We start from the raw sequence: 10,941 nt of genomic DNA, 5'->3' as shown, positions 1-10,941 counted from the left end.
GCTGCTGTAGTGGCATCATCAATTACTAACCTAACGTGCCAGCAAACATCTTCTGCTGAAGTGTGATGACCTTATTATGGTGCTATAAAACTAGATAACAGAATAGGCCCAGCTCTGCTCTGCTCCAGGGCCAGTAGGAGCTGCAGCCAGCAGGTTCCATTCACCTGTTCCTTTACTACACCTTGTGTTATTTTGCAAATAGTTAATGATGAATAGAGATCTAGGCATACTTTTGGTGCTTGAAAGTCTGTCACACCCAGCAGCGTGCAAAGGGTTAACAAGCCAGCCAGCTCTCCTCGTCAGAGAGGTGAGCCAATCAGAGTTTAGTATGTTGTGAGCTGGAGAGAGATGCAGCAGGGTGGGTAGCGTAGGAAAACGAGATAGTAAACTCTGAGAACAAGGTCGGTGGCTAGATAAATGTGTTTGGCATGTTACTTTTGTGCAGTATGTGTTAATGCATTGATAACTAACTTCTGTTATATGTTGTGAGCTTTGTTACCGTGACAGTAATGTACAAGACTGACGGAGGGAGTGGTATTTTTAGCTGGCTTGCGGTGACGCATAGCTAGATCATCGCTAGCCAACGTTACTACCCAGCAGTAGAGAAGACTTTGTCGGCCCATCAAATTAATAGGTGACAATGTGCTGGCTTGTATTTGGGATTATTCGCTATTGGGAACTATGTAGATATTGATGTCGATTTAATCTAAGTACAAAGAAGGCTGACTCTGAACTGTACTGTAATCAATATGGCAAATCTGTAGCAGTCAGGCCTAGCCAGGGATAGGCCGTGGTCACTGGTTATAGACTGGCGGTTTGAGCGGTATTTCAACGAGTACCGGGTGGTTCCGTGTAGTTCAGCCGTGCCTGGGTCTCTTTCGACCGACCAGAGCAGCTGCACGCATTGCCCCTTCGCTACAAATAGCTAGATTAAAGCGTCAATCAGAAGAGCGACAATCCCGGCGCCCTGTTTCGGGAAGAAAAAAAACTGGGGGATAGGGCTGGAGAAATGTAACTACACTCAAATTCATAGACAGAGCTATGGATGCAAGGACTGACCGTCCATGATATCGAAATAATAGTTGTAACCATGTTTTGAGGCTATATAGTGTTTGTTTACAAACATTGAAGGTAAACAAGCTTTTATTTTGGGTTCTGATGGAGTGTGACAGTTGAACTAAGATCGAGGCATTTCTAAGTTATATTCTTCAAGAAGCAATGGGTCCATATCATTAATTTAGCAACTGCTGATTGCCCCTTTAATTATTGTGTAATTATTGTATTTTTTCATGTTTTATTAGGATCCCCATTAGCTGTTACAATAGCAGTTGCTCCTTTCCCTGGGGTCCTAATCTAGGCGGTGGAAAGGGCAGAGAGAGGGATAGCCTATGCCATTTGAGAGAATCTAGTTCAGTAGGACAAGATTGGGTTTTCAGGAGTGAGCAAATGTCAGAGCCGCTTCACAGGACTATATATAGTCTGTCAGAAAGCTAGTGGTGGTTGACCCCTGTAGAGGGGCAAGGCTCTTTTATGGAGCAACACAGCCTGGCAACCTAGTGCCAGTCTGTCACGCTAGAGTACTGGAATGCAGTGTTCCATTGTTGGAGTGCAACCTGCCTCAAAGCATAATAAAGCCTCTGCCAAGAGGCTCAGACCTTTATTGCCCAGGAGGTTTCCTTGTAGCAAGGTCACTGGTTCCAGCTCCCTTATTCACCACACAATCAAAATAAATACAGTTGGAAGATAAAAGTGCTTGTCTTGATCTGTTATGTTATTTGCATGTCACCTTTGTTTGTGTTGATCTGTAATGGTACCTTTGTTGAGAGCTCTGTTACTACGTGTCAGTCATTTTCTGTACACTGACTGAATGAGAGGTGTGTACACAATCAAAATGCCATAGTCAGCCGTGGTTGTGTTGACTGAATGATACAGATGATACAAGCTGCAATTTTGCCCATCGCTCACAGTTCCTGGTGTCTCCCGTAGGTGTAGGAGTATTGGCGGTGCTCTGAGAGTGTGTGTGTGTGTGTGTGTGGCGGTGCTCTGAGAGTCTGTGTGTGTGTATGTGGCGGTGCTCTGAGAGTGTGTGCGCCCAGAGCGAGCCACCATGCCCGTGACATCACAGCTGTTCCGAGGCTTCCCTCGGGCGAAGCTCTGGGGTTCCTCCCTGTTCCCATGCCAACGCCAGCCCCCCTGCTGCCCCACCTCCCACCGGCCCACCTCGTCGCCGCCCCACCCCATATGGCCGACAGCCATGCCTGTGCGTGGCTATAGGAGGAGCCCTGACCTCCACAGCTACAATCTCACCCCCCCACAGGTCAACTCAATCCTCAAGGCCAACGAGTACAGCTTCAAGGTAGGGGCGGACGATACACACATTTACACCCAGCGAGTACAGCTTCAGGGAGGGGCGGACGATACACACATTTACACACAACGAGTACAGCTTCAAGGTAGGGGCGGACGATACACACATTTACACCCAGCGAGTACAGCTTCTAGGTAGGGGCGGACGATACACACATTTACACACAACGAGTACAGCTTCAAGGTAGGGGCGGACGATACACACATTTACACACAGCGAGTACAGCTTCAAGGTAGGGGCGGACGAGACACACATTTACACACAACGAGTACAGCTTCAAGGTAGGGGCGGACGATACATACATTTACACCCAATGAGTACAGCTTCAAGGTAGGGACGGACGATACACACATTTACACCCAACGAGTACAGCTTCAAGGTAGGGGCGGACGATACACACATTTACACACAACGAGTACAGCTTCAAGGTAGGGGCGGACGATACACACATTTACACACAACGAGTACAGCTTCAAGGTAGGGGCGGACGATACACACATTTACACACAACGAGTACAGCTTCAAGGTAGGGGCGGACGATACACACATTTACACCCAACGAGTACAGCTTCAAGGTAGGGGCGGACGATACACAAATTTACACACAACGAGTACAGCTTCAAGGTAGGGGCGGACGATACACACATTTACACCCAGCGAGTACAGCTTCAAGGTAGGGGCGGATGATACACACAACGAGTACAGCTTCACGATTGCGCTGAGACCATAAGAATATGAGTGTGTGCTTTGGTTCTAGGTTCCAGAGTTTGATGGTAAGAACGTGTCGTCGGTGATGGGGTTCGACAGTAACCAGCTGCCTGCCAACGCACCCATCGAGGACCGGCGCAGCGCTGCCACCTGTCTGCAGACGCGGGGGATGCTGCTGGGAGTGTTCGACGGCCATGCGGGCTGCGCCTGTGCTCAGGTAAAGTTTCTGCTGTCATTGTGTATAATCGGCGAGTTAGTTTTAATGTGCAGTTAAAACATCTACCTGTCTGTTTCTCAGGCGCTGAGTGAGAGGTTGTTCTACTACGTAGCCATGTCCTTGATGCCCCATGAGACCCTGTGTGAGCTGGAGTCGGCAGTAGAGGCAGGCAGACCCCTCAGCCCCATCCTGCAGTGGCACAAACACCCCAATGACTACTTCACCAGGGAGGCTCAGACTATGTACTTCAACAGCCTCAGAACCTACTGGCAGGAACTCATAGACCTCAGCAGGTACACACACACACACACACACACACACACACACACACAGCAAGTCATAGACCTCAGCAGGTACACACACACAACAAGTCATAGACCTCAGCAGGTACACACACACAGCAAGTCATAGACCTCAGCAGGTACACACACACAGCAAGTCATAGACCTCAGCAGGTACACACACACAGCAAGTCATAGACCTCAGCAGGTACACACACACAGCAAGTCATAGACCTCAGCAGGTACACACACACAGCAGTCATAGACCTCAACAGGTACACACACACAGCAAGTCATAGACCTCAGCAGGTACACACACACAGCAAGTCATAGACCTCAGCAGGTACACACACACAGCAGTCATAGACCTCAACAGGTACACACGCAGAAAGTCATAGACCTCAACAGGCATAGGGTATATGCAGTGTTGGAGTTGATTGTATGTGATTGTGTTCCCAGTCCAGGGGAGAGCCTAGGGCCCAGAGAGGCATTGCTGAGTGCCTTTAAGAGACTGGACAGTGACCTGTCTCTGGAGGCTCAGGTGGGAGACCCTGTTCTATGCCCTTGACTTCTATCCTCTGTCCATCGATGTCTCTGTGTTACCATAGTATCCAGCCCTGGGTATAAATGTGTAGTGCTGATCCCTATGTTGTGTTGTCCAGGTGGGAGACGCCAATTCCTTCCTCCACTACTGGGTTCTGAGAGTGGCCTTCTCTGGAGCGACTGCCTGCGTAGCTCACATCGATGGATCCGACCTGTACGTACTGTAGTCCACAGCCACGGATCTCTCTCTGTTGGCTCCCATATGTACTGCCTGGTCTCCATCTGTCTGCTCTGACTGAGTGTCTGAAACCTCTGACTGTGGTTGTGTAGGTATGTAGCGAACACGGGCGACGGCCGGGCGGTGCTGGGGGTCCAGGAGGAGGACGGCTCGTTCAGCGCTCACACGCTCTCCAACGACCACAACGCCCAGAATGAGAACGAGGTGGCCCGCATCCAGGGGGAGCACCCCCCCTCTGAGAAGAAGACTGTCGTACGACAGGTCAGTACCGTTACACATCCAGAGAGAACGGTGGCACAGCAGGTCAGTACCGTTACACATCCAGAGAGAACGATGGCACAGCAGGTCAGTACCGTTACACAGCCAGAGAGAACGGTGGCACAGCAGGTCAGTACCGTTACACAGCCAGAGAGAACGATGGCACAGCAGGTCAGTACCGTTACACAGCCAGAGAGAACGGTGGCACAGCAGGTCAGTACCGTTACACAGCCAGAGAGAACGATGGCACAGCAGGTCAGTACCGTTACACATCCAGAGAGAACGGTGGCACAGCAGGTCAGTACCGTTACACATCCTGAGAGAACGGTGGCACAGCAGGTCAGTACCGTTACACAGCCAGAGAGAACGGTGGCACAGCAGGTCAGTACCGTTACACATCCAGAGAGAACGGTGGCACAGCAGGTCAGTACCGTTACACATCCAGAGAGAACGGTGGCACAGCAGGTCAGTACCGTTACACAGCCAGAGAGAACGGTGGCACAGCAGGTCAGTACCGTTACACATCCAGAGAGAACGGTGGCACAGCAGGTCAGTACCGTTACACAGCCAGAGAGAACGGTGGCACAGCAGGTCAGTACCGTTACACAGCCAGAGAGAACGGTGGCACAGCAGGTCAGTACCGTTACACAGCCAGAGAGAACGGTGGCACAGCAGGTCAGCTAATCTTACATCTAGGCGTTCCGCTAGCGGAACCCCTAGCCAACAGCCAATGGGATCGCATGGCGCGAAATACAAAACTCAAAAATCCAATAATTTCAATTTTTCAAACATACGACTATTTTACACCATTTGAAAGATAAACCTGTCCTGAATCCAACCACGTTGTCCGATTTCAAAAAAGCTTTACAGCGAAAGCAAAACATTAGATTATGTTAGGAGAGTACATAGACCAAAATAACCACACAGCCATTTTCCAAGCAAGCATATATGTCAATAAAACCCAAAACACAGTTAAATGAAGCACTAACCTTTGATTATCTTCATCAGATGACACTCCTATGACATTATGTTATACAATCCATGTATGTTTTGGTCAATCAAGTTCATATTTATATCCAAAAACAGCTTTTTACATTGGCGCGTGATGTTCAGAAAATGTATTTCCACCAAAAACTTCCGGTGAATTTACAAAAATACTCATCATAAACGTTGACAAAATACATAACAATTATTTTAAGAATTATAGATACAGAACTCCTTTATGCAATCGCTATGTCCGATTTTAAAATAGCTTTTCGGCGAAAGCACATTTTTCTATATTCTGAGTACATAGCTCGCCATCACGGCGAATTAGTATTAGAAATATTGTATTACCTTTGCTGATCTTCGTCAGAATGCACTCCCAGGGCTGCTACTTCCACAAGAAATGTTGTTTTTGTTGGAAATAATCCATAGTTATGTCCAAATACCTCCGTTTTGTTCGTGTGTTCAGGTCACTATCCAAAGGGTAACGCGCGAGCGCAATTCGAGACACAAAAAGTCAAAATGTTCCATTACCGTACTTAGAAGCATGTCAAACGCTGTTTAAAATAAATTTTTATGGTATTTTTAATGTAAAATTGCGATAATATTCCAACCGGACAATAGTGTATTCATTAAAGGAGGAAAAGAAAAAACAGCGTTCTCGCGGGAACGCGCATATCTAATCTCTTTGTCCTCAGGCAGACCACTCAGTAACTGAGCTCCTATACTCTGCCCAGAGACAGGAGAAGGCTCAATTCACTTTCTGAAGGCTTTAGACAACCAATGGAAGCCTTAGAAAGTGCAACGTAACATCACAGATACTGTAGTTTCGAAAGGGACTAGAAAGAAGAACTACATTTCTCAGATCCTACACTTCCTGGTTGACTTTTTCTCAGGTTTTTGCCTGCCATATGAGTTCTGTTATACTCACAGACACCATTCAAACAATTTTAGAAACTTCAGAGTGTTTTCTATCCAAATCTACTAATAATATGCATATTCTCGTTTCTGGGCAAGAGTAGTAACCAGTTTAAATCGGGTACGTTTTTTCATCCAGCCGTGAAAATACTGCCCCCTATCCATATCAGGTTAAACATAAAGTAAAAACAAACATATATCCCCTATCTCTTTCTCTCCCTCTGTCAGGACCGGTTGTTGGGCCTGCTGATGCCGTTCCGTGCGTTTGGAGATGTGAAGTTCAAGTGGAGCATTGACTTGCAGCGAGGTGTGTTGGAGTCAGGACCAGACCAGCTCCATGACAACGAACACACCAAGTTCATCCCCCCCAATTACCACACCCCTCCCTACCTCACGGCCGAGCCTGAGATCACACACCACCGCCTCCGACCTCAGGACCGCTTCCTGGTGAGAGACAAAGGATTGGTCAATTGGCTGATTGACCAATTCATGATTTCATTCGTTTATTGATTGATTGATGAGGCTTTGTTGTCTTTTCTTGAACAGAAACTTGCATTGTGCTCCATTAAAACATACCTATATCTGAAGTTATGTAGTTAGAAGTTTCCTTTTGTTCACTACAGGTCTTTGTCCATCCTTCCGCAGGTGCTGGGTACAGACGGGCTGTGGGAGACGCTCCACCGACAGGAGGTGGTCCGGATCATAGGGGAGTATCTAACGGGGGTCCACCAGCGCCAGCCCCTCACCGTGGGGGGTTACCATGTCACCCTGGGACAGATGCAGGGGCTGCTGGCTGAGAGGAAGGCCCGTGCCTCCTTGGCGTTCCAGGACCAGAACGCTGCCACCCACCTGATTCGCCACGCGGTGGGCAACAATGAGTTTGGAGCAGTGGACCACGAGACGCTGTCCAAGATGCTGTCTCTGCCTGAGGAACTGGCCCGCATGTACCGCGACGACATCACCATCATCATCACACAGTTCAACCCCCACGTGGTTGGACACCAGCGCCAAGGGGGGGAGTCCTGAGCCAGCTCAGCCTCTCAGAGGGGAACGTGGACATGAACAGGAAGTTTACTTTCTAGGAGGAAAAACACTGATGTGAGGACTGGGTCTTGCTACAGACACATAGTTAAGCCCTAATCTTTATTTTACCAAACGCGCATAAAACATACTGTTTATGGACTAACCGTGCAGAGGGAGGACTGCCTACCTTCGGACTCATTATTTTAGGATGGTTATTAAAGAGGTGCGTGTACAGTATGTGCACATGTGAGCACACAGTCCTGGTCATGTGGATTGTTGAAATGCTTGCTGAAACTGACCACAAGTTGGCTCTTTTCTGAGTTTTGTGGCCTTGTGTGTGTATGAAGCTTCTAAAGGATGTTTGATCAACCTCCCTGCAGCATTCTGCTTCTCTGCTCTGTCACAGTCTCTGCCCTGTCACAGTCTCTGCCCTGTCACAGTCTCTGCCCTGTCACAGTCTCTGCCCAGTCACAGTCTCTGCCCAGTCACAGTCTCTGCCCTGTCACAGTCTCTGCCCAGTCACAGTCTCTGCCCAGTCACAGTCTCTGCCCAGTCACAGTCTCTGCCCTGTCACAGTCTCTGCCCAGTCACAGTCTCTGCCCAGTCACAGTCTCTGCCCTGTCACAGTCTCTGCCCTGTCACAGTCTCTGCCCTGTCACTGTCTCTGCCCTGTCACAGTCTCTGCCCTGTCACAGTCTCTGCCCTGTCACAGTCTCTGCCCATAGGAAACTTTAATGTGTGCCAAAAGAGTTTGCTGTGTTATAACTATGTTGTCTGAGCATTGAGGTAATGATACGGTGGCAGCCTTTGTGTTTGTTGAATCTGGCCTGTCTACTCCTCTACAAACATCCCTCCCTCTTTCATATCACAGATTCTGTGCTGTGCAGTTGCAGCATCTGTCTTGCTCTAGAGCTGCAACTGGCCTCCATCCTGGCTCTACTGCATGGCTCTGCTGTTACATAGTAGGGCTCTGTCTGGTCTGTGTTCTGTCATTGGATGGAATCAGTGTCCTTTCTACTTGTTACAGACGGACAGCCAAGAACTCCCAGGCACACTTCTTGTTATCTTATATTTTGAATAATGTTTATTTAAAATGTGTTTAATCTGATTTCAAATATTGACTGTTTTGTCAACCTTGGAGAGGAATAACTTCCTGTGTCTATAAAGCAGATTGTATTGCTCTGAGACCGACGGCGTCACTAAGATAGGAGCCAGTAGAGCTACGTAGTGTGCAGGCTTTAGATCCTCTATCACAACTCTATCACAACGACTCACCCAAAGGAATCAGGTTTGTTATGTGCTGAGTGTGTCTGAGAGATTCTACAGCAGACTGAAGGAGTGGTGGTATTCTGTAGAGAGGGGAGAGAGAGAGAGAGGGGTGTGTTCAGATGTTTATTGTTTTAGGGTTGCAGAGTATACATGTTTCAAAGGAACATAGTGGTTGTTCCCCTTGTGTTTTTTGACAGTTATACGCTCATACGGGGATATGGTATACTAACGTCATCATGCTTACATGGTGTGGATTTGATTAAAACAGTAAACTTTTAGTTTTAACAGTGAATCATTGCTAGCCTGGTGTCAGATCTCGGTCTGATGTAACCATGGAATTAGGAATTAGAACTGTAACCATCTGTCATATTCATGCCACCTCCAGGAGTGACTAAAACAGAGACAGACTTCGTCATTGTTGGTAGGACACTAACCACGTTGGTGTGGTTCTAGGCTTTTATAGGCCAAATGAAGGGTGTGCATAATATGAGGTTGTATATCTTATGGTGGTGTATATTTAGGAGAGGAGATACATGTAAAGCTGAAGGTGGCTCTGTCTGGACGCTGGCTGAATACTTGAAGGTTATTTATGCAACTTTTAATATGTCGCAGGTATTTATCCACAATTATATGAGATGTGACAGGTATGTATGTACAGTGTCTTTACCTGTTTGGGCTTGAGACAAAAGTTTTTTTGTATTTGGAAACTTTGAATAAAACACTGACTACACACAATGGCTACTACACATGTTATACACTGCTCAAAAAAATAAAGGGAACACTTAAACAACACAATGTAACTCCAAGTCAATCACACTTCTGTGAAATCAAACTGTCCACTTAGGAAACAACACTAATTGACAATAAATTTCACATGCTGTTGTGCAAATGGAATAGACAACAGGTGGAAATTATAGGCAATTAGCAAGACACCCCCAATAAAGGAGTCGTTCTGCAGGTGGGGACCACAGACCACTTCTCAGTTCCTATGCTTCCTGGCTGATGTTTTGGTCACTTTTGAATGCTGGCGGTGCTTTCACTCTAGTGGTAGCATGAGACGGAGTCTACAACCCACACAAGTGGCTCAGGTAGTGCAGCTCATCCAGCATGGCACATCAATGCGAGCTGTGGCAAGAAGGTTTGCTGTGTTTGTCAGCGTAGTGTCCAGAGCATGGAAGCGCTACCAGGAGACAGGCCAGTACATCAGGAGACGTGGAGGAGGCCGTAGGAGGGCAACAACCCAGCAGCAGGACCGCTACCTCCGCCTTTGTGCAAGGAGGAGCAGGAGGAGCACTGCCAGAGCCCTGCAAAATGACCTCCAGCAGGCCACAAATGTGCATGTGTCTGCTCAAACGGTCAGAAACAGACTCCATGAGGGTGGTATGAAGGCCCGACGTCCACACCGTGCAGGACGTTTGGCATTTGCCAGAGAACACCAAGATTGGCAAATTCACCACTGGCGCCCTGTGCTCTTCACAGATGAAAGCAGGTTCACACTGAGCACATGTGACAGACGTGACAGAGTCTGGAGACGCCGTGGAGAACGTTCTGCTGCCTGCAACATCCTCCAGCATGACCGGTTTGGCGGTGGGTCAGTCATGGTGTGGGGTGGCATTTCTTTGGGGGGCCGCACAGCCCTCCATGTGCTCGCCAGAGGTAGCCTGACTGCCATTAGGTACCGAGATGAGATCCTCAGACCCCTTGTGAGACCATATGCTGGTGCGGTTGGCCCTGGGTTCCTCCTAATGCAAGACAATGCTAGACCTCATGTGGCTGGAGTGTGTCAGCAGTTCCTGCAAGAGGAAGGCATTGATGCTATGGACTGGCCCGCCCGTTCCCCAGACCTGAATACAATTGAGCACATCTGGGACATCATGTCTCGCTCCATCCACCAATGCCACGTTGCACCACAGACTGTCCAGGAGTTGGCGGATGCTTTAGTCTAGGTCTGGGAGGAGATCCCTCAGGAGACCATCCGCCACCTCATCAGGAGCATGCCCAGGCGTTGTAGGGAGGTCATACAGGCACGTGGAGGCCACACACACTACTGAGCCTCATTTTGACTTGTTTTAAGGACATTACATCAAAGTTGGATCAGCCTGTAGTGTGGTTTTCCACTTTCATTTTGAGTGTG

At 48.2% G+C, this 10,941-nt stretch overlaps 1 protein-coding gene across 6 annotated transcripts; it reads left to right on the top strand.

The window, feature by feature from the left end:
• The first annotated feature begins 296 nt into the window (after positions 1 to 296).
• On the top strand, positions 297 to 9,542 carry pdp1 (pyruvate dehydrogenase phosphatase catalytic subunit 1). 6 transcript variants are annotated; one of them, XM_082975623.1, is made up of 10 exons: positions 312 to 401; positions 1,987 to 2,021; positions 2,090 to 2,356; positions 3,126 to 3,293; positions 3,375 to 3,586; positions 4,034 to 4,115; positions 4,237 to 4,331; positions 4,448 to 4,616; positions 6,744 to 6,962; positions 7,161 to 9,542. In XM_082975623.1, exons 3-10 carry the CDS (start codon positions 2,108 to 2,110, stop codon positions 7,539 to 7,541), a joined length of 1,575 nt encoding a protein of 524 aa, XP_082831749.1. In that variant the 5' UTR covers positions 312 to 401; positions 1,987 to 2,021; positions 2,090 to 2,107; the 3' UTR covers positions 7,542 to 9,542. The 6 variants fall into 6 exon arrangements, with proteins under 6 accessions (XP_014057431.3, XP_014057426.3, XP_082831749.1 ...); XM_014201956.3 differs by having other exon boundaries at positions 297 to 401; positions 1,987 to 2,356; positions 7,139 to 9,542; XM_014201951.3 differs by having other exon boundaries at positions 298 to 401; positions 1,987 to 2,356.
• Positions 9,543 to 10,941: the final 1,399 nt, after the last annotated feature.

This window comes from Salmo salar, chromosome 05 (assembly GCF_965601325.2).
Source record: "Salmo salar chromosome 05, fSalSal1, whole genome shotgun sequence".
Taxonomy (NCBI): Eukaryota; Metazoa; Chordata; class Actinopteri; order Salmoniformes; family Salmonidae; genus Salmo; species Salmo salar.
Note: the sequence above shows the minus strand (reverse complement) of the source record. Positions and strands in the feature narration are given on the sequence as shown.

What these genes read in the sequence shown, in the direction of transcription:
- pdp1 (XM_014201951.3), top strand. Translation starts at nt 2,108, where the DNA reads ATGCCCGTGACATCACAGCTGTTCCGAGGCTTCCCTCGGGCGAAGCTC. An exon ending in ACCTGTCTCTGGAGGCTCAG is followed by an intron (nt 4,116 to 4,236) that starts GTGGGAGACCCT and finishes TGTGTTGTCCAG; the next exon opens with GTGGGAGACGCCAATTCCTT. An exon ending in CACATCGATGGATCCGACCT is followed by an intron (nt 4,332 to 4,447) that starts GTACGTACTGTA and finishes GTGGTTGTGTAG; the next exon opens with GTATGTAGCGAACACGGGCG.